The 24614-nt window shown below is 31.7% G+C and overlaps 1 protein-coding gene across 6 annotated transcripts; it reads left to right on the top strand.

Moving 5' to 3' along the window:
- The first annotated feature begins 591 nt into the window (after positions 1-591).
- On the top strand, positions 592-24381 carry LOC132904457 (chromodomain-helicase-DNA-binding protein 7). Of its 6 annotated transcripts, XM_060967469.1 has the most exons (25): positions 4126-4581; positions 4658-4721; positions 6021-9245; positions 9346-9764; positions 9848-10198; positions 10307-10595; positions 10681-11178; positions 11283-11507; positions 11595-11911; positions 11984-12458; positions 12547-12911; positions 12989-13184; positions 13308-13613; positions 13695-13986; positions 15364-15883; positions 16005-16094; positions 16811-17002; positions 17632-18046; positions 18127-18412; positions 18594-19846; positions 19905-20148; positions 20232-20511; positions 20597-20741; positions 20840-21541; positions 21687-24381. In XM_060967469.1, the coding sequence occupies exons 3-25, from the start codon at positions 6126-6128 to the stop codon at positions 23637-23639; spliced, it is 12933 nt and encodes a 4310-aa protein (XP_060823452.1). In that variant the 5' UTR covers positions 4126-4581; positions 4658-4721; positions 6021-6125; the 3' UTR covers positions 23640-24381. The 6 variants fall into 6 exon arrangements, with proteins under 6 accessions (XP_060815097.1, XP_060831478.1, XP_060823452.1 ...); XM_060959114.1 differs by lacking the exons at positions 4126-4581; positions 4658-4721 and adding an exon at positions 592-904; XM_060975495.1 differs by lacking the exons at positions 4126-4581; positions 4658-4721 and adding an exon at positions 933-955.
- The last annotated feature ends 233 nt before the right edge of the window (positions 24382-24614 follow it).

Genomic DNA, 24614 nt, shown 5'->3' with positions numbered 1-24614 from the left:
ATTTCTATGTAACTAAATAAGTGTATTTCTATTACTATATTTCACGGTGTTAAACTTAATTACGATTAAATTAAAGTTATTATTAAATATAAGACGCTAAAATGTGTTTTAAAATATAATTTTTTAAGTACTTATAAGTAGATATACGACTTTAAGTTTAGAACGTACATATACGACATATAAAAAAATTCTTCTAAAATATCTTATTTCTTAGCATTAAAAGGAAACTAATAAAGTTATTAAAATATAAATCATAAGAGTAAATATGCACGTATATATTCCGCTATAGAAAAGTTAATTAATAAATAAAGATACTACAAATAGGTTTCATAAGGTGTACTTTAATAAATATTTTTAAAGTACATTCAAAAGATAATGCGATTATTTTATTATATAAAATAATATAGAATAATCTTGTAAAACGTACATAAATTAAATTCAATAAATTATGACTTCTTATATTTTATAAATTCAATGTGTCATAAAGTAAAGTGTCGACACCATCGGTGTGTTTGTAAGCAGAAAGCGTTTCGTTTCTTGTCTATTCGTTTACGAAATTGGGTTATCGTCGAAAAGATGAAGCGGTCAATATGTGAAATATAAATAGAAATATATAATGTTGTTAAAACATTTTAAATTTCATTTTAATTTGTTACAGTGATGTTGTAAAGTTTAAATTTATGTGATTACTTATAAAACTGTTAAAAATACTAGAATTTCTGACATATATTGTGCTCCAATCACGGAAGAACCATTATGTTGTGTCAACGTAATCGACGGCAGCACTGACGCCTCTTCAGTAATTAACCAAACAAAATGGACACCAAGATAACGATTAAGCGAACAATCGTGCAGTAGATTTACATGGAATGTCCAGGAGAATGGGATTAACGTGTACACTACAGTGAGTCTTATTTAATTATTGCAAAATCCTGGTTTTTCATAATAATAACTCGTAAGTTTATATAAATTGCTTATATATTTCTTAATTTTAACAATATTGAAACTTAATTTTGACACTTCAAACCAGAATAAAACTGTATAATGTTATATTACATTCATAGATGTTTAGTATGCGAAATAAAAATATAACGTTTCTGTAATATTTCAATATTTTTCATTGATCTCTTATAGTTTTGCGTTACAGTTTTTCTATGCTGTGAATACTCTGTTTTATTTCTATTATGGAAAAATATAAATTTTCAATATTTTTAGTTTGTATCCCACTTTTTATAATAAATTATGGTTTGATTGTAGATTGCGTAGGGATGTGTAAAACCGTTGTTAGTGTGACTATGTTTCACATGATAGGTATTTAATTTTTGTCCTTTTGTATTATTCTTCTTTTGTCAATTGATTATAAAAATGTATTTAGCAAAATTATCTATTATTATGTAGTATAATAAAATTCATAATCGCTGAATGTTACTGAAATTACATAAAGTATATTCTTCTTAATATGCTTGTATAAATCTATTGAATTATATTACATGACGATGTTTCATTGATGTAGCTGTGAAACATTTACAAATTTAAAATGAAATAGTAATATTTCTTTTTAAATAGTAATTTCTCTACTTATATTTCTTTCAAAATAGTAATCTTGAAACTACGAAAATTGATTCATTAGCTATGTATTTATTTTAAGGTAAGCATAAGCTTATTGTCTATAAATCTCCAATAATTGCTAATACTTTTAATTTATACATTATAGTAAAACTATTAAAGGTAGATTCTCTCTCTCTCTCTCCCCCACTTCAAAACAATAACCTTTTTGTACATTTTCATATTCAATAAAAAATTTCTATTTCTTACTTTTTGATAGTAAATAAATCGATAACTATAACATTTACAAATTCGTTATTTAAAATTGAAAAATAATTGATAAAATTATTAGAATTAGAATTAGAATTAGAATTGATAGAATTGGTTTGTGTATAACTAGTCATAAAAAATAAAATCGTGTCACAAATTTTTTAAAATTTGTGTTTCTCTAGTCATTAGCGATTCATTATTCGACGGATTATGTGATTTGGTTTCTTTATTACAAGTGTGTGCGTGCGTGCGTGCGTGCGCGTGTGTGTGTATGCATTCAATCAAATAAAATGAAATATAATGTTAAATACAGTCGTGATTCATTAAAGATGTTGTATATACTTACACATTCAAGCTGATACCTAAAGGACAGGATTGGTTAATCGAATATCCTGCCCTGGTATCCTACTTTATAAGGTAAAATCTGATTGGTTCTCTTTGTGGTATAATTCGGACTCCGCCTTACTACCGCCAATTGCGTTGTGTGTTTTTACCATGATGCCAAATACTTTATGTGCTAGGAGTGTAATTCTTGGAAGGTTGCAGCGTCCAATCTCTTTTCTTCTTCCCGTTGTTTTCTGTTTTCATTCAGTAAATATACTATATTCACGCATTAAACTTACACATTTACACATATGTTGATACATATGATACATATATGTATTTATATACGCAATACGCAAATTTTATTATACATCATATTTGAGAAATATTTAAAATATACTTACTTTCTCAAATGTAAATAAAAATATAATATTTAATTGGTTGAAATGCATATATAAACATATGATCCACAATTTTCATTGATTTTTTGTTTTTATAGTAAATTGCGTTCCTATTTTACTTTCGATCTTAAATAACTATGTTCTTACTGTACATTTTACAAATTTACTTTGTTCATTTATATATCACCATCATTGCACGTTGTGTATCATAATGTCACTTATCGAAATCTGAGTATTTATACTCATATTAATATTCAAAAATATTCATATTTACATGGTGATTTGGTTCATTTTTTTCTGGCAAAAGATTAAATAAATTTTCTGCTAGTAATTTTCGATAAAAAATACACTGAAATATATGTATATAGGTTTATATAATTATTTAAATATTAATTCAGTTTTATATAAAATCGATTATATAAAATTATTTAAATGTAATTGATAAATAATTCGAATTCATTCCAGTATATCAATCGTGTTTTGAGCTCTATGTTTCATGTTTCAATTGTATAATCATGATTAAAGTAGATTCCAAGTTTTTATTCTTTTAATCGATAATATGAATTTTTCCATAGTTTTAAATGTCTACGGAACAATATACATGCAAATAAATTTATTTTTTATTTTTATTAGTTTCTATTGATTCAAGTAATGACTCTATAAGGAGATAAAAGATTTGGAAGAAGAAGACACAAACATTCCGGAAATTAAAAGAAATTGTGATTTCTTATTTTTCAGAGAAAAAGATTAATCAAATTAACATTCATTCAATTGAGTATAAATATCCGATTAGTACAGGAGTTGTGGAATAAATATATCTAGTCATTTAATTGCTTTATTTTCTAACATAAATATTTTTCCGTTTTTATTTCATTAATGACCTTTTTTTCAAGTTACTAACAGCCATTAAAGATTTTAAGATATACAATGGCTACAAAAAGTACTTGTAAGTACATACCCTTATTTTTCAATGAAGCGTATTTTTTGGCTGGTATCACGTTTCATTTTCATAGCATTAAATTTTTACAGTTATATGAATATATCAGCAATATGATATGAAAATTAACAGTTGAACTCAATTAATTAGTATATAATTGCTATAATAAACATTTCTTGTAGTCATTGTATAAATACAATAAATTTGATAATTTCTTGATATTTCGATTTTTTCAGTTCTATGTGAACCAAATAAATAGTTGTTTTTACAATGATAAATCGAAAAAGTCCGTAACTAATTCAAATACATTATTATTTCTTTTTTTTTCATGTTCATTACATACGCGTGTCTATACATGCACAGAGGTTTTTAAGTGGCAAAGAGAGATGCGCGCGCCACCAGGTGGTGCAGTGAGTGAGTGTGCGCGCATGACGTGAAAGGTAGCTGTATAAGTTTCTACAGATGTTACGATTTCTAACTAGTGTGTGTAACGGCCTCCGTTGTACAGCAGGACAGGATAGGATAGGGTAGGGTAAGAGAGAAGAGTAGTCCTTCGTTGTGAACTGTACTAAAGGAGGAAAGCGGCAGGGGGCAGACGGGGACTGGGTGAGAGGGGGGGGGGGGGAGAGGGCAGAGAGATGTGTAGAATGATTCGGGCCTATGGACACGCTTGCACCTCGACGGTTCGCGCCGCAGCCGCAGCCGCAGCCACCGTCGATGAAAATCTTGTATACGCGCGCGCAAACAAGGGTGGTTTTTCGATAAAACATTAACATATAACTACATCCATCAAGTAATATATGTTTCGAGACGCGTTTTCTACGAAATATAGAAAGAAATAGTGAATTGTGCGAAGTGAAGTGACGCTTTGGTGCTTGAATATCGAGCGTCGCGGTGGCCGCTACGAGAGTTCTCTTGGAAGCCCAAACGGAAATCTCTCACGATAATGGCGTACTTTCCGACGATCCGTGCTTTTTTTTCACCGAGTCGCTTCGATTCCCCCTGATATTACTACTGTGCTCATATTTAACTCGGCGTGCGTTCAAATTCCATGAATTTGAAAGAGAAATTTTGTCGATAATAAAATTACGCTCGCAATAAAGTGTGAGAACTTTCTATACCTATCTTAACAGTTTCTTCTTGTTCACCCTTGTAATATACTTAATGTGTGCGTTTTTAGTTCGTATCCTAATAAGAGCAAGAATTTCCTTTCGTATATTATAGTGCCGCTGTCAGTGCATCAGGTTTGTAAGGTGTTTTCTCTTTTTTTTTTTTTCGAGTTTCTTTTTCGCTTTGTGTTCATGTGCATGTATCAATATTTGAAGATTTTTACATATCGGTTTTGCAATTTTACCATCGTGTCAGCAATGTGCAATAATACCATATTGTTACTTGAAAAAAAAATGTTCCTTTTATTGTCTATACTGGTTAACAGTATGCTTGAATCTTTTATTATTCGTTTTAAATGAAAAAAAGTACCAGATCTATAACTTTTTAATAAACAATAATATACATTATTTTTTTGCAATTTATATTAATTTTTTATATTTTTTAAATGGTTTCAAATAGCCTTATTATATATTTTCGATATGCTGACAGATTTCATCCTTTTAACGTAAAATAATTATTTTCTATTGGTTTTAGTAAATCTGTAAAATTATCTTGAAACTACTTTTAATTTTTGTATGTATAATTTATATACATTTTGTTATGCTCATGTTGTAATTATCATATCTCTTTTTAATGTTAGGTTATGTTAATTTGATCATATTGATGAATATATACAAGCACATATAAGTATGTATATCTAATGTGTAATATAACAATTTAAATCTAGGTTGATAAAAAGTGTGCAAATGAAACTGTATATAATGTAATGCTTGTATTTTTAGAAAAAATAAATACAGTAATTATTAAATTGTAGCAATTATGACTATTTTATATTAATTATTATAAATAAAGGTATTATTTTTGTGGCAAATATAAATCAACAAAAGATTACAAGTTCTATAAAAATATATATTGCAAATACTAATCAATATATTGATTATTAAAATGTAATAATTATAAATGTAAAACTAGTTAAAGTTATTAAATTATACTTTTATTGTGATTGGCATAAAATGATATTCTATATAGTTTTGTGTTATTTTTTTGTAAGTGACTAAAATTTGTAATTAAATATATAATATATAATATTTTAATATTATATAAGTATCAACATGAAGATGTTTATAAATAATAATTTTTACATATATATCTATATTCTACAAAAATGTGGACTTTATTTGTGTTTCTATTTCCTGTATCTGGAAATCATATTAGGACACATTCCAAGGGGAAAAGGTTATAGCGATTATGAGAAATTAAGCCATAAGCGTATAGCTTTTTCCCTTTGGCATTTGTCACTGTCATCATATAGTATCTAATACTGAAAATTATAAAAATAATATAAATATTGTAAAAATGAATTAGGACATTAAATTTTATATACATAAAAATAAAATAAATATTTAATGCAATTTTGATGAACATTGTTTCAGGCAAAAAAGACGTGGATTAACAATGGGCACGTTAATGTCTGAAAGAGAGACTATAAGATATTCTCTTGAGCCTGAAATAGAGGCGAAGAGTCCTGCAGCATAGACATGGACTCGTACGATTTGTTTGGTGAAGATGTTAGTGGCTCGATGCTTGATGCTCTTCCTGACCTCGGGGGGAACGATCATTTTGACCCTGCAGGCACAACTAATTCTGTGGTAGTATCTAGAGATGGTCCAAACGGTGGTGTTAATGGAGGAGGGAGTTATATTAGTCAATCTTATATATCTCAAGAATCTCCACTTCAAAAATTAACTTCGTTTGGTGGATCTGATTTTGGAAGTGCTAATCAATTGCAAAATCCATCGCAACGCAACATGTTTAATCAAAATCTTGGTACATTTGACAATGGTGCACCACAGCGTGCTATGGTGCCTGGAGCATTTCAAAATCAAGCTCGAAATATGGCACCACAACATAGAGGGCCTCATCCTGGTAGTGGAGGACAATATCCTAATTATAATGATAACATGTATTCAATGGAGCAACAGCATTCAATGACTAGAGCAAATATGTCTATAGATCCAAGTATGCAAGGTTGGCCAGGTAGTGGCGGCGCTTATCCACAAATGCAGAGACATTATAATCAGATGGCACCACAACCTGGTACTTTCCGACAACATATACCTCCACAGTATTCTCATCAACAAGATCAGAGTGGAGTGATGAATCAAAAATTACAGCAACAACAACATTTTAGTAATCAGCAAAGTATGATAGGAAATATGGGTGTGCCACATCAAGCAATGCAAGCTGGTGGAACAGGTAGTGTTTATCAACATATGGTTGGACAACAGCAGCATTACCAGCAAGGAAGTTCTGTTACAATGTATCAAACATCTCCTGGGTATCCAGGCTTTGCCTCAGCTATTCATCAGCAGCAACAACAGCAGCAACAACAGCAGCAACAAACTCAACAACCACCACAAAGGATGCCACATCATCATCCGTCTCATCCAACTCATCAAACACATCCTTCACATCCTCAACAGTATCCTCAACATTCACAGCATCCTAATACACAACAGCAACAACCTATAGACTCTCAATATTCTCATCATGCAACTTCAATGTTCAATCAACCTCAACATTCTGGACCTACAACGCAATTTGGCACAGCCAAACATGCCACAAGTCCCCAATATCGTGCAGCTTTTCCACAGTTGTCACCGCAAATGTCACCTAGACCTCAGATGTCGCCGCGACCACCTGCAGTACAACAGCAAATGTCTCCTAGACCTATTATGTCACCAGCTAAACCTAATACATTATCTCCACATCCACATGTTCAACTTCCACATCAACAGTCAAACCAACCTGGTACAATGTCTGTGTCACCTTGTCCTCCAACTTCAATGCAGATGAATCCAACATCGCAACAAACTACTCTTCAAGCACTGGAGCAGATGGTGATTCCAGGTGCTACTGTAACAAATTCGAATGTTTCAAGTCAAGATTATAATCAGTTTCAGACACGTCCATCAATGTCACAAACACCAAATGTTTTATCTCAGTCTACCGCACAAAATTCTATGTCACCAATAACAGGTCCTAGAATGCCAATGCCAACCCAGTGGTCACATCCACAACAACAGCAGCAACAAATAAGGCCAAATGTGAATGAAGATAGAAGTATAGTAGAAACTCAACCTCCAGTATCTGAACAAAGCCCATCAATGTTTCCAGTAACTGGAACAGAAACTATTCATAATGTTGCAGAAACTACAGTTAGAGATCCTACGGATTCTGTTCATAACACAATAGAACCTTCAAAGTCAGAGAATGAAACATTACATCAAAATGTTCAAGAACAACAAGATGTGCTTAACCAACAAGCTGATACTTTGATGCAAAATAGTTCACAAAATAATTCGCCTTTAGAGCATACATCTGGGAAAATATCTCAGGAAACTGTACAATCATTACCAGCTTCTAGTACAAATGGAAATGTTGATTGTTCAAGTATTTCAACAATATCTCAACAACAATTGACACAAAATCAAGTTCAGACTCCTGTTTCTACTATTGAGAATCAGAATACGTGTGATAAGAAACCAAATGATCAACATTTAGAGCTGACTCCAGTAAATTGTCCAACTAATAATAATGCAACTGCACACCCTCAACAACCTGCAGTTAGCAACCAAGCAGTGCAGCAGCAGCAGCACAATCAACAGCAACCTATCAGTTGTCCACAACAACCAGTACAACTTCATATGAATCAGCCACAAGTAGTATCAGCACAACAATCTCCAGTACAGCCTCAACAGTCACTGCAGTCTTCACAACAGCCACAAATAAGCCAAGTACAACAACCTCAAACAGCTCAACAATCATCTCCCCAACAACAATTGCAACAAATAAATACTCCTCAACAGCAACCATCGATTACTCAGTCTCAACAATCTTCAATACCACAGCCACAAATTTCACAACCTCAATTGGTACAGCCACCACCACCACCTCAACCAACTTCAAGTTGTATAAATCAGGTTCAATCAACACAGCAATCTCAGCCACATATAACTTCGCAAGTCGGTATAATTCCTCAGAACGCACCAGTAGTTTCATCTCAGCTGTCACAGGTACAGGCACCTTTACAAAATTCAGCTCCTCAAATACAAAACCAGCCTAATCAAGTTCCACCTACACACCAACAACAAATTCCTACAGTTAATCAAAGCAATAATATAGTATTACCATCTCATCAAACTGCAGTATCAGTGCCAAATTCACAAACTCCTCACCAAGTGCAACAAAATTTCACAGAATATACAAATATTCAAAAAAATAACATTTATTCAAATGAGATGTTAGTGGGTTCTGGTCAACAGTATCCCTCTGGTGGTGATATTGTTAGTGGTAGCACTATGCCAAATATGTATAACATGCCACAAAATCCAACATCAACAGCAGTTACATCTGCTGGTTTTGGTAATTCATGTGCTCCAGTTACACATCACCAAGAAAAAGCTGCACTGCAACAGCAACTGCAAGAATTATATTGTATGCCCCCAGCAAGTGAGAATCAAGAAAAAATTGTTTCTATACAAGAAAAATTACAAGCTCTGCAACAACATGAGACTAATGATCAGTGTACTGGTGGACCACAATGCATATTGCAAACCCCAATGTTTACAGCAGCAGCTGTTGTTGATAGTCCACAGGTAAATTATTATATTTTATTTTTGTTATATATAAACAATATATTATTATAGATAAGGGGAATCTTTTTAATGAATTTGCATTAATCCTTTCTATAAATAGGTTTCAAGTACTACTGGTCGTGGTCGTAGTAAAGGCACACCTAGGGCTAAAAAGAGTAGGAAAAAAGCTGATAAAGAAGCAATTACTCCTGCAGCAGTTAGTCAGCAACAGCCAGAACAACCATTATCGGATAACCAAGTAACTCCTGGAGACAGTAGCAATATTGTTGATAGTGCAGCAGATTCTGAGGATATTAAGCCATCTTCTGGCGATATAGAAGAAGAATGGAGTAAAGGCAGGAAGTCGCGGCCGCCTACCAGAAAACCGCGTAAACCAAAGGAGCCAAAGGAGCCAAAAGAACCAAAAGAGCCAAAAGAGCCGAAAGTTAAGAAAGAACCGAAACCACCAAAGGAAGCAAAATCTCCAAAAGTACCAAGAAAGAGAAATAAAGATAAAGATTCAACAAAACGTAATAGAAAGTAAGTTATTTTATAAATATTGCCCCTTAATTTTCATGTGTTAGAACAGTAATTATTTCTTCGAATACTTTTTATCTTTACAGAAAAACTAATCATTCTGAATCAGCTGATGATGAAGTTATTCAAGAAAATGAAGAAACTGCAGTCTCTGATTCAAGTGCAATTAAAGAATCAGAAACAAAACCACCTGAACCATCCATCCAAAGTGATCAGGAACAAGTACATTCTTCAACTACTGAGCCATTAGTAACTGAAACAAAAGATCAAAATAAACAAAAAGGAGACTCAGAGGATAGTCCAGCAGACGAAAAGAAAGAAGAAAATTCAGATGTCGGCACAGTTACAGAAACTGCTACACCTAATAAGAAAAAAGCTGCTGCTCGTAAAAGATCGGTTGGGAAGGTTTCGTTAGGGAAATCACCTAGAAGTTCGAAGTATGTTATTTTAAAATATTGAATATTGATAAGTCATTGTATTTCTTATTTGTAATTTCTTTTTTAACACGTTCTTCTTTATTTCATTAATTTAACAAATTTTATTAGAAAACGAAAAAGTCGAATTGCGCCTGATTCTGACGGTGAAGAATTAGCTGCAACGCCTCCGCCATCACCAGAAGCTGGAGATGATAATAAAAGGCGTTCAGCAAGAAATACGCATCGTAAGAAATATGTGGACGATGTAATGCTTAGATTTTCAGATGATGATGTACCTCTTCAGGATGCTCAGCTTTCTAAAAAAGTAGAGGGTACAAATACCGCAAAACCTGTTTCTGTCAAAAAAGATAATGAAGGTGGTGAAGTTGGGCCTAATAAACCTAACTTTGTGTATATTGTACGTATTATGTTAATAACATATTCTTCATATATTAAAATTGTATTCGCAAAAATTTTAAAGTAGTAATTTTTATGCATTATAGAATACAACAGATGAAGATTCCATGGTTGTGCAACACATATTGTGTTCTCGCATAGGGAAAAGAGAAGTCAAACCTACTGTTCCAGAAGTGAAAATTGAGACATCTGCTGAAAAAAATGATAATAGTGCTCCCGATACAAAGAATAAAGAAGGGGAAAATGAGTCAAAAGAAGAAATATCTGAAAAAGAATCAGTCTCAGAAACGAGTAATAAGGATGAAGATGATACTGAGACTTCTGAAGATAAAAGTATCAATGATATAAAAGATAAAAGTAAAAGTGAAGGAACAATTACAGAATCTAAACAAGAAAATGCAGTAGCAGATGTGAAACCTCAAATAGTAGAAGTTGAGGAATATTTTGTTAAATATAGAAATTTTTCATATTTGCATTGTGAATGGAGGACTGAAGAAGAATTGTACAAGGGCGATAAAAGAATTCAAGCCAAGCTGAAAAGATTCAAGCAAAAACAACAACAAAACACTAATATCTTTGAAAATGTAATTATTTTGTATCTGTATATTTTACAACAGTTTTGATATTATTTTATTTCTTAATATTAGATAGGTAGATATGAATAATTAAAGTATGGTTTTTTTTTTAGACCGAGGATGATCCATTTAATCCAGATTTTGTAGAAGTAGATAGAGTGCTTGATGAAGCAACACATACTGATCCAACAACTGGAGAAACTTTGAAACATTATTTAGTTAAATGGCGATCTCTTCAATATGAAGATTCCACATGGGAATTAGAAGAAGATGTTGATCCAGAAAAAATAGCTCAATTTATAAAGTTTAACAAAGTACCCCCTAAGGATCAATGGAAGGTAATATGTTATTATATTAGTATATTATAATATTATAACTATATAATATGATGTTTAACATCAAAATAATTATTAATATCTATTTAGCCCAAAAAGAAACCAAATGCGTCAGCGTGGGTAAAATTAGAGGAATCACCAATTTATAAAAATAATAACAGTTTGCGACCGTATCAATTAGAAGGCCTTAATTGGTTGCTTTTTTCGTGGTATAATGGACATAATTGCATTCTTGCCGATGAAATGGGTTTAGGAAAAACAATTCAGTCTTTGACATTTGTGGATGCAGTATACAAGTATGGCATTCGTGGACCATTTTTAATAATAGCTCCACTCTCAACCATTCCAAATTGGCAACGTGAATTTGAAAGTTGGACGGATATGAATGTTGTAGTATATCATGGATCGTAAGTACAATTTTTTCGCAGTTTCATATTCGAAAATAAAATACATTTTACTATGAAGTCTTTTACTTACAGTGCAGCAAGTCGAACTATGCTTCAAGAATATGAAGTTTATTATAAAAATGAAAAAGGACAACAAATTAAAGATTTGATCAAATTTAATGTACTGATAACTACATTTGAAATAATTATAACAGATTTTAACGAATTACGGGGCTATAATTGGAGACTCTGCGTTATAGACGAAGCTCATAGGCTAAAGAATAGAAATTGCAAATTACTTGAAGGTCTTAGACAATTAAATTTAGAACATAGAGTCCTTTTATCTGGTACACCTTTACAAAATAATGTCAATGAGCTTTTTTCATTATTAAATTTTCTTGAACCAGTACAGTTTTCTAGTAGTGAAGCATTCCTTAAAGAATTTGGTAATTTGAGTAGCGAAAGTGAAGTTCATAAACTACAACTTCTCTTGAAGCCAATGATGCTACGTCGACTTAAGGAAGATGTAGAGAAATCGCTAGCTCCAAAGGAAGAAACAGTAGTTGAGGTGATTAATAATATTAACATAAGTTTGTTTATGTATATTTGAAAATTAATAAATAATTTATAATAAATTATGCTCTTTTATCGTTCAGGTGGAATTAACAAATATACAAAAAAAATATTATCGTGGCATTCTTGAAAGGAATTTCTCTTTCCTCGCAAAAGGAACCACATCAGCTAACATTCCGAATCTCATGAATACAATGATGGAATTAAGAAAGTGCTGTATACATCCATTCCTACTTAATGGTGCAGAAGATCAAATACAATTGGATTACAAAACTGGTGAAAAGGAAGATTCAGAAGCTTATTACCATGCACTAGTAAATAGCTCTGGAAAAATGGTATTAATCGATAAGTTACTGCCAAAACTCAAAGCCAGTGGTCATAGAGTGTTAATATTTAGTCAGATGGTGAAATGTTTAGATCTATTGGAAGATTATTTATTATATAAAAAGTAAGAGTTATTAATTTTTACTTTATTGTACATATTCTTTTACGATATTTATATCTTTATCAAAAATATTTGTTTAGGTATCCGTATGAAAGAATTGATGGTCGAATTCGGGGAAATTTAAGACAAGCTGCAATTGATCGTTATAGTAAACCCGACTCCGACAGATTCGTTTTTCTTCTTTGTACCAAAGCAGGAGGTCTTGGAATTAATCTTACAGCAGCAGATACTGTTATTATATATGATAGTGATTGGAATCCACAGAATGATTTACAGGTTTTAATCGAATTTATTCTATTTTAGTAAAACTGTTGAATTTTTGTACTTATACGTGAAACAATAACTAGAATATTGTATGCGTTGTTAAATTACAAATACATATATTAAATTTGTATGCAGGCTCAAGCTCGATGTCATAGAATTGGTCAACAAAAAATGGTGAAAGTATATCGATTACTTTGCCGAAATACTTATGAAAGGGAAATGTTTGATAAAGCTTCTTTGAAACTTGGATTAGATAAAGCAATTTTGCAATCTATGAATACAAGTCAAGGGGGCAAAGATCCTAGCAATAAACAGTTGACTAAGAAGGAAATAGAAGACTTATTAAAAAAGGGTGCTTATGGTGCTATTATGGATGACGATAATGCCGGAGATAAATTTTGTGAGGAAGATATAGAACAAATACTTGAACGAAGAACACAAGTAAGTGAACTGTTGTTTCGTTAGCTAAAAGTTCTTCATTTTTATGTGTGTTTACTAATTTAGAAAAATTCAATTATATAGATTATTACGATAGAAGCAGAGAAAGGATCGACATTTTCAAAAGCTAGTTTTGCATGCTCATCTAACAGATCAGATATAAATATTGATGACCCAGATTTTTGGAAGAAATGGGCAAAGAAAGCTGAGATTGATACAACAGAGAAAAAGGAAGAAGATGAATTAGTGATATCAGAACCAAGGCGAAGAACACAAATCAAACGATATGGCCATGACGAATCTGTCGTTATGTCAGATCTTGATAGTTCTGATGATAATAGCGACGATGAAACAAGTAGTGGGTTAACAGGTAGAGGTATGTTCATTCTTAGTGCATGTTAAAAGACAATACCGTTCTTAACTTCATCAAATTAACGTGATACCTGGAATGGAATTATCCTACGATAATTACAAAGGTATTGGGTCACATTTAAATATCCTGTTTTAAATATTTCATGCCTTTTATCCTCATAAAACTAGCAAAACAGTTATTCGTTTTAATATCTTTTTATTTATAAAAGTTCCTTAATTTTTGTATAGTAGAACATATTAAAATATTGGTATAAATATTGTATTATCAAACTTCGTAGATACTAACTTCACTGTGTTATGTTCAACATATAATTGTAAATATATAGTTTATTTTCAGTAGCAGAATATATATATAATTTGTCAAGTGATATTTTGTTGAATTAAGTTCCTTTTTCTATTTACGTTCATGTTTATGAGAAACTCGGGATTTATTAAAGGATTTTAGAATAGTTTAAAAAAGTGTAATAATCTCAGATTTTTTAGTTTTTCAACAAAACAAATTAACAACATAACACAAAAATTTTATGGTATACATTCTCAATTAATTTCTTTGCTTTTGAAGTTTTCACAAATAAATTTCCATAAAAACGTTAAATAGAAACGCTAGATATATGTTCTATTATTTTCTATTATTTTTATTCAGTGAATGTTACATACACATATAAGCATAATCACATGCATGTATGCCTACACCATTAATATTGTTATAATAATGTTTAAAATATGTTATTCCTGTTCTATAAGCTGTTTTTATTGGTGTGTTTGCCAAAAATTAAAATGTTTAAATATATTTCATTCTTACATACTATAAAAAAATCCTTGTTGTAACATAAGTTTAGGACATTGTATTTGTGTAATGCATGGCAAATTGAATAGGTGTTTCTTTACATAATTTATACAACATTCATGAACATAGATTATTCACTAGATACAAGTAACATAAACTATCATGATAAGAATTTAATGCAGTTAATTTTATTATTTAATTAATGTAGATATTGTTTTATTGTTTAATAATTGTTTATTAATATTTTTAATACTTTTACCATATTAATTAAGTAAAAGTTTCTTAATGTTTATTCAATATTTTATCCTCCAATTCTTAATTTACTAATTCAATTTATTTCTCATTTTTCAAAATAAGTAATTGTTTCTACGTATGTATATTTGTAAATTTCGAAAGAATATCAACTTCTATCTCGTGAACTCACAACATAGATACTATCTTCCTTGGAGCCATATTTGTAATGTTGCTTGCCATTACTACAGAATTATTTATATTTACATTATAAAGAATCAAACTTCCACACATCTATATTTTATCTTAAAATTAAGTTCATAATAAGGTATTTAGTAATATGTTTTTTTTTATCATTATAAGGTAAAAAGCGAAGAGATAAGTTTGGTAAGAAGACACGGAAATTCTGCGATGAATATGTTCCTCGGGAAGGTGAAGTGGTATATGGAAGTTGGGCACGAAGCGAATGCTTTAAGGTCGAGCGAGGCTTACTAACGTTTGGATGGGGTCGATGGGAAGAGATTCTTCAACACAGTCAGTTTCGTCGAGGATGGCGTGAAGTTGATGTTGAAGATTGTGCACGAGTCATTTTACTCTATTGTCTCCGTTACTATCGCGGTGATGAAAAAATTCGTAACTTCATCTGTGATCTTATTACGCCTGTAGAAAATGGAGAAAAAATCAAGACTGTGTGTGTTAATACTAGTGGACGAAATAACAGACAAAAGAAAAAAGGGCGAGTTAGAGAAGGTAGAGAAACACGGGGATCAATGATCAATGGAGGTCCAAATGATCCTAATCATTGGAGTAACGCTGAAAAGTATGACGGAGACATATTTCTTGAAAGTAATTACAGGAAACATTTGAGTCGTCATGCAAATAAGTACGTACATCAAATAGAACAATCTTTTTCATGATAAAAAGTTCGTTAAAAATATTTTTAGTTGAAAGAGTACTACTTAATTTTATTAAAATTATGTAAATAATTTTTGTATTGTGTACAGAGTACTGTTACGCGTCCGAATGCTTTACTATATCAAACATGAGATTATTGGAGACTTAGTCCAGCATATATCTGATGGCGTCCATGTCAGGTTAGTGATTTTATATGTATATATATTATATATATGTATATATATATAAACGTGCGCGCGCGCGTATACACATACACTTATAAACTTATATATATTTACCTACTTTTAAATCTCCATTATTTTATGCTCTACTGACTATCATAGAATATCATGCACTTATTTACACGCTTATACGGAGCTTTATAGTTGCATGTGCAATGTATTTGTTTATCCTGGGAGCTGTAATTGTATGAGGAATGCTCATAGAGCTAAACCATGTTTATTTTGTAGCTCTATAAATAGCTATTAATCGCTGATCCTATATTACTAATATAAAAATTTTCCCATCCTATTTTATAAACATGTATATGAATATATACACGATTTTTAAATTACTGTAAACACTTTGTACGGCTTACTATGGTCAAAGATGGTCAACTCAGCAACATCATGGTAAGAGACAGCTATAAAGCAGTGCACTGTATTAAAGGGGCAAACAGAATAGGAAGTTTGAAAAGTTTACTTACGTTTATACTTAATTGAAAGCGAAAGGGACGAGAAAAATAAATAACGATTCCTTAAATATTATCTAATATAATATGCCTCTTTTCTATGTTTATTTAACAACAAACATTGTAATTTACGGTTCTATTAAAATTCATAAAAATATAAAACTTTTATAATCTAAACGATTGGCATACATAAATTGGCAAATTGTAAATGAAACCGCCCTACAGTGCGTTGCGGATAAACCCTCCACAGTTGACGGAACGGCCAGCGAAGTGGTGGGACTCCCAAGCAGACAAATCCTTAATAGTTGGCTGCTACAAACACGGCTACGAGAATTACGACCAGATGAGGATTGATCCCGCGCTTTCTTTCATTACAAGCTGCCCTCCCCCTTCCCAGTCTCAGACCACACAAAATAAGTAAGTAACTATTCTTTTTATGTTGTTTTATATATATATATATATACATATATATATATATATATATATCTATGTGCCACTGCTGTTTCATTCTAACATATATGGCTTGCATGCTGTTTAAATTTGCTTAAGATAATGCCTCTGCTAGAATTAGTGTATAAATTTTCCTTTTCATTTTATTCATACTTTTATTCGTACCTTAACAGTGAAGGAATTTCGTATTTTTACCTGTTTTAAGATATTACTTTCTACTAGCTTTTATTTACAGTGGAGACGGATGATGCATATAATATACCAATATACAATGATTATTTAAGTGTTTCTTATAAACAGTCAATACATTATTGTTATATATACTTAATAACTTCTGTTTGTAAAGTAAATTTTTAGTATCCGCAGCATTTTAAAGTGGTAATCATGAAAATCTTTTTAGTTTTGATATTATACACTTTTAGATTATAGTTTCAAAATAACTGTTACATTTATAATTGGTTAAGTATATGTATGTTTTCACAATTAAATACGTACTAGAAAGATTTGTTTAGTAAAAATTAAAAAGATTAAAAATATATTATGTAAAATATGTGATGTAAAATTAAGTTTTAACTTAAAATATTTAAAAATTTCAGCAGCAGCAGTAGAGACGATACTAGTTTAGAGAATGACATTGAAGATGTTGAATCTCTTGGAATGATAAAAGATTCAAAAGATGCTGATAAATTTAATCGAGAAACACCTACTGATTCACCTGCTTTACCTAATAAGGCAGATACACCTGGACCTGAACCTAGTAGTAGTCATGAAGGAAATGATGGCTTATTAGATGATGAAAAGACTTGGCCTTCCGTGGTCGATCTTAATACTCGTTTACGTCGAGTAATTTCTTCCTATCAGCGAAGTGTGAAAAAGGAAGATGTAAAAGTATTACAAAAATCAAAGTCAGGGATGGAAAATGATACAACTGTAAATCATGCTACTTCAATGAATGAGCCACCTTTAAATATGCAAGGATGGGACTTACAACAACTTGCTATGTATCTTTTGGTAAGTTATTATATTCAAAATATTTAATGTAAAAAACAAAAATGTTATCTAGAACATATCAACTCTTTTATTTTACATAGAAAATGGAAAGAAGAGAAAAGATGGAAGCTATGATAAAAGAAAGAGAACGAACTCGTATTGAAGAACAAAAGACAAAATGGTCCCGTCGTGAGGAAAGTGAATTTTTAAGAGTTGTATCGACATACGGTGTTAATTATGATAGAAAAAAAGCACAGTACGATTGGACTAAATTTAAAAGTATAGCTAGATTTGATAAGAAAACAGATAATGATCTCACAGATTATTATATGTCCTTTAGAGCAATGTGTAAAAAAGTATGCAACGCTAAATTGAATGACGAAGATGGTATGTTTATAATTATATTTATATACAATTAAAAGCTATAATATTATGACTCAATCATTGATATTATATATACAATATTATGCAGTATATTTTATGCTTTAATCTGAAAATATAAAAATTGTTTACATATTTGATATTTATTATAAATATCAAAGTACTAAATACGATATATATATCTCAGATTTTTCAGACGTTCCTGTTGATCATCTTAGTCCGGCGAAAGCAAGACAAATATTAGATCGCGTAGACCTTTTAAGCAAAATACGCGAAGAAATTTTATCTCATCCTCATTTGGAGGAACGACTTTCATTATGTCAACCATCAGGTGATACACCTGATTGGTGGCAACCTGGAAAACATGATAAAGAATTATTACTTGGTGCAGCAAAACATGGTTTAGGAAGAACTGATATAACTATTTTAAATGACCCTGATTTTTCATTTCATAAACTTTTAAATAAAAATATGTATAGTAATATTCAAGCGTCTAAAGTCTCGGATAAATCTGAGAAAGCAATAAAAATTGAAAATAGAGAAGACATATTAAAATTCGATAAAGATGAAATACTTGTAAAATTGGAAAAAGGTGAAGGTACTTTGAAAATTGAAAAAGTGGGTGCAAAAAAAGATAAGGATATAAATATCGCGGAAAAGCGAACAGAACATACGGATCTGGAAAAAAGCCAAGTCGAATTAACTATTATAAAGGCTGAAAATAAAACTGAAGAAAAACCTATCAGTAATGCATTAACTATTACAACCGTTGCAAGAAATATATCATCAGACAAGGAGTACACTACGAAAATAAAAACTGAAGAAAAGAATGAAGTAGTAATAGAATCAGTAAAAAATGAAATTTTTAAAACTGATCAAATATCAGGAATTAACAAAACAGATGAAACAAAAACGAGTAATGTCACAACGAGTATCGAAGAAGCGACACCTATAAAAATAGAGAAAGAAAATCAAAGCAAGGAAAAAGAAATACCAGCAGAGACTGACAAAGAAGTTCAAGAAGAAAAGCCAAAAGAGTCTCAAACTCAAGAAACAAATGAAAAAAATTCATTAGAACAAAAAGAGTCTGTAGAAATAGTAGAAAAATCAGCGGAAAATAATGAAAATATAACGGCAGAAAGTGATAAAGTAAGTGCGAAAATAGATGCCCCAGTTGTTAAAGAGGAAATAGAAGTACCAGAAAGTAAACTAGGGGATACAAGCAAAGATAAAGCAAAGGTGTGCAAAATCGAGGATAAGTGCAATGTTCAAGCAGCAGAACTTAAAGCAATGTTTCCCGATTTGGAAGTTATTCAACCGTTGTCACGATTAACGCAAATTGATACATTTGTTCTTCGTGACAAAACAGTAGATTATAACGAACCAACGGTTGTGCAACTTCTATCGCACAATAGTAACAGTACTATCAAATGGCCAAAGGTAAATTGAATCCCATATTTTTATGTACATTTAGAATTGACTTGGGGAATTTTTTTAGGAACATGCAATTGAAGCTCGTTTGATGCATATCGTACATGCAATTGAACACAAAGAATGGCCTGTGTCTATAAATTTTAGTGCTGGCGATGAATCAGATGTACCTTCAAATGAAAAAGAATGTTCAGAGGTGATAACTATAACTACAGATCATGGTATATCACGCAATACAACAACTGGAAATAATATCTCACAATCTAAAAAACGAAAGAGGCATATTGCTATTGATGTAGAAACTGAAAGGGGTAAAATTAGTAAAAATTAAACTAATGATCTTTTTTAATTTTCTTTAAAAGGATTCATAACTATATAGTTTTTGTATTTTTAGCAAAACTTCATGCATTATTAAATAGTAGTAGCCATACGGTTACTCAATCTCCTGCGACTTTAAGTAAACCTACTGTATTATCTGGATCTAATACATGGGAAATAAATGATGAATCACAATCGGAAGAATCGAGGCGTTCAACACCGGTTCAACCACCTCCAGCGCATCAGCAAACACGAACACAAAATATACCCTTTGATTTAAAATATACAGTTCCTGGAAAACCAACTGTAATTCCTGGAACTTCGAGTACTTTGACTCCTATAGATTTATCTGCTGGGTATAATTTTTCATAAATATAATATTTATAATTTTAATATAAAACATGTCTTTAATTATTTATTTATATAATGTTTACATTTTAGATATCCAAAAACAAATACAGATAATAATAAAGATATTATGAACGAGGTTCAAGACTTTTCAATGCCAAATAAAAACAAACAAATTAGTAGTAATAAAGGGAAATTAGATAGTATGTTAGACAAATTGATGAAGAGAAAGAACTGTGTATGTATAAATATATGAACTATTTATTCAATTATTTGTATAAACACCTAAATCATAAATATGAATAATAACCAAAAATTTATTATATTTTTATAAAGCCAACGGATGAACCTATAATTGGAAAGGAGAAAAAACGGAGAAAACTTGACGAAATAGTACTAGGATTAAGTGCAGCAAAAGAACAACAAAGTAGTCACTATCCTGAACATAGTAAAAAGAGTACAATTACACCAAATGTAACTGTTACTCCAACTTCAGCGCCGATAGGGCTTCCAAATCCTCCAACAAGTACTCAAAAACCGTTTTCCATTACTGTTACTTCGATTCCGTCTTCACGAGCATCAAATTCTACTTCTGGCTTACCGCCGCCATCATTACATTCACATAAAGATAGTTTTTCTGCCTTACTTGTTCAAGCAGAGCAACAAAATCGCGAATTTAAAAAGCAGCAGCAGCATCAACAACAAACTCAACAGCAACAACAGCAGCAGCAACAGCAACAACCAAATTTCAATTCAACGCATTCATCATCAGCGAGCGGACACAAAAAGAGTTATGAAGCGATGATTGCAGACATTAATAAAGTCGCTGAATATTCCTCTAAAATCGGATCCTATTCTCATGAGGCTAAAGTGAATAAATGGTTAGCTGAGCAAACTGCTATGTCTGAACAATTAGGTGCAGAATATTTAAACGCACCAAGACGACGGCGACCGCGTGTTGATCCTTCTTTATTAGATTGGAAAAAATTGACTGGAGAAGAGAATGTCGCTGTAATTAATAGATTAACAGGCAAAAAGGTTTGAATACAAAATTTTGTTTTTCCCTATGTTATATATGTATTTATATTAATTATGTAAGTGCAATTATGTATATTTTTATTTACTTATTACTTACTACATACCTTATTATGTATATATGTTAATTTACGTACATCTATTTTAGGTTACAGGCAGTAAAGCACCACAATTAAAGCGCTTAGGTCAATGGTTGATTGAGAACCCAATGTTTGATGTTGACCCAAAATGGGCCGAACTTGTGAAAGAACGAGGAAATCTTCCACATGATTTACAAAAAAGATTGTCAGGAAATGATAGAAGTTATGTTAATAAGGGTAAAAGCCCAGGAAGACCTCCCATGATGCCAAGTCCTACTAGTCAGCAGTCCGCAAATCAAGCTAATTTAGCAGCTACATCAATGGCTTCAGGTTTAAACTTTCCTTCGCTGGGTAATTTGAATAACTCTCTTCTATCAGGCCTCTCTCTTGGCAATTTTGATCCAAAGAACAATCCTCTTTTAATGCCATTTGGTGGTTTACCCAATCTGGGTGCATTGAGTGGACTGGGCAATTTGAGTAACCTGAGTAATATGAGTTTAACGAATTCTTTATTTGCGAATCTTGCTGGTCTTGGTTTACCATCTTTAGCAGGTATGGAAGCTGCTTTAGGTGCGACAGCAACCAGTACAGCAGCTGAGACCAATCCTGTTGTTAGTTCTGTCAGCAGCAAAAATACAGGTTCTACTAATATTAGCAGTGTTAATAAGTCATCTCGTAATAAATTGGAGCCTCCTACAAGTAAATCTTCGGTGCCTTCAACTTCATCAGCATCGTCTACGATATCAACAACGACACCATTCCCCTTCTTTTTCCCAAACCCCAGTCTTTTATACACACCGTTGGGTTTGGGTGGTTTGAATCCATTCTCAATGCAACCTGGTGGAGTATCGTCGGCCTACGAAAGTCTTGCCCAATGTGGGCTTCTAAATCCATCCACTTCGAGTGCCTCAGCAGTGCGTAAACCAGCGTCTTCAGCAAGTAACTCGAGGCAACGTGATACAATTACCGAGTCAACGACTAAACGAAAGGATGCAGAGAAGAAATCCAGATATTCTATCGATCCAGCGATAACATTACAACAGTACACGGATATGACGTTACATAATGAAGAAAGACGTAGAATAGAACCAGAAAAACGAGAAACCTTGGAACAAAATGATGTGGCAGATCTTTCGGAAAGACGAACCGACAGGAAAAACAAAGAACAAGAAATGAAAGAAGCCCTGGAGCATTTAAGTAGAACTAGTGCAGAACTTTTAACAAGAAATCTAGAAGATCAACGACTGAGTGACAAAAGGAATCGTAACATAGATCATAATCAAAGTTCAGAGCAACAAACTCCAAGTATGCTTGAAGTAACTCTTGAACCTGTCAATAAGAAGACAAGAATTGAAATTGAAGTTAGTACACGACCTGTGACAACTGCTGTAACAACTACGGTAACTTCAGCAGATGTAACAACACTTGATGTAGAACATGGAACGCGACCATCAAGTACAACAACTAAACAAAGTTCCGTTGAAGAGAATAATGTATTCAGTGAAACATCTTTGAGTACTAATAATAAAAAGGAAATTGATGAAACGGCTGCTACAGTAACAACAAGTATCTCGACTACAGTTACAGTTACAGTTGCATCTACTGTTACGCCTACATCAACACCCACACGTACACCAACGCCTACACTTACACCTACATCTACGCCTACATCTACGCCTACATCTACACCCACACCTACACCTACACCTATATCCATAACTGCACCTACATCTACAACATCGATAACAACAGCCCTGGAAGATGCAACTACATCACAACAAAGTACTACAAATACTAAAAGCGATGCGTCGAAACTTCCATCAGAAATAGAAGAAGATAACAAAGGTACTAAAGGCAAGAAAGCACGAAGTGGAAAACGATTAAGTGTAGAACCTCCTCCAGAAAGAAAAAATCTTCGTTCTAGTGCGGGAAGACAAGCGAGGGCAGCAGCAGAACGGCAAGCAAGAATGGAAGGTGAATTGCAATCAGATCAACAAGACACTCACACAACGAGCGAGTGAAGTGAATTTTTTTAAGTGGGTTTTAAATAATACTAGTGTTGTTAATGATCTTACGTTGTTGCGATTATTTTTGTTGCAAACTTCTGCAGTGTATTCGCACAACGATTCACAAAAAATCATCGATTCATAAACATTTATATACATGAATGAATCAATGAAACGACAATTCTTAATTAAACAGAGCACAAGTGCATTCAAAGAACTTGAAAGAACGAAAAGAAAACATTTATAAAATTTGATTTTTCCTTCCAATTTATATGGAAATAATGGGAGAAATACAAGTAAACCACATACACATTACCATTGCTATCATTGTGAATGTATAACATTGAAGCTGTTAAGTACGAAGGCTGGCAATAGTATTTTATCATTCGATATATTGTGTGGTAATTAACTTTTAATTATATAACATTACAATAACAAATTATAATTTTGTTAAATTTATTATTCTTTACAATCTTTATTGGTTTTGACGAGGGACTGTTATACAATAACTGCTATCTCATTATTGCGTAAACGCGCAACGGATCATTCAAATATAAGATATAATCGTAATGTAGTAAAGTAAAATTAGTAATAACTTAATAAAAAAAAAAAACAGTGTAAATATTATATAATTATGCCTAGAGACTATAAGTGATTGTGTACTTGGAAAAATGTATATAACACAGTGTACTTTTAATTACATTAGGTGATACAATAAACAGCTTTTTTTGTTGTTTGCAAATGCCAACATTAGAAACTTTGTTTTGATAATTATGTACACCTTTAATAATGAACATATAAAAAATAAGTTATGTATTGTATTAATAGAATCAGTGAAGAATGTGCATGGATAATAATATGACCAATGAAAGCCTAAAAGTACATAAAACTTTTTTAAGTATATTTTAGCGAATTGTTTCTAATTATTTTTATCGTGAATTATTAATAAGAAATTTTTAATAAAAATTGTTCGTTTCTATTAGATATTCT

This window comes from Bombus pascuorum, chromosome 1 (assembly GCF_905332965.1).
Source record: "Bombus pascuorum chromosome 1, iyBomPasc1.1, whole genome shotgun sequence".
In the NCBI taxonomy this organism is placed as follows: domain Eukaryota; kingdom Metazoa; phylum Arthropoda; class Insecta; order Hymenoptera; family Apidae; genus Bombus; species Bombus pascuorum.
This window is presented reverse-complemented; position numbering and strand designations above follow the sequence as displayed.

Bases quoted from the DNA above. Each gene is read 5' to 3' on its own strand.
- LOC132904457 (XM_060959114.1), top strand. From the start codon at position 6,126: ATGGACTCGTACGATTTGTTTGGTGAAGATGTTAGTGGCTCGATGCTT. The intron at 12,459-12,546 runs GTGATTAATAAT...TTTATCGTTCAG, and splicing joins AGGAAGAAACAGTAGTTGAG to GTGGAATTAACAAATATACA. The intron at 20,742-20,839 runs GTATGTATAAAT...ATTTTTATAAAG, and splicing joins TGATGAAGAGAAAGAACTGT to CCAACGGATGAACCTATAAT.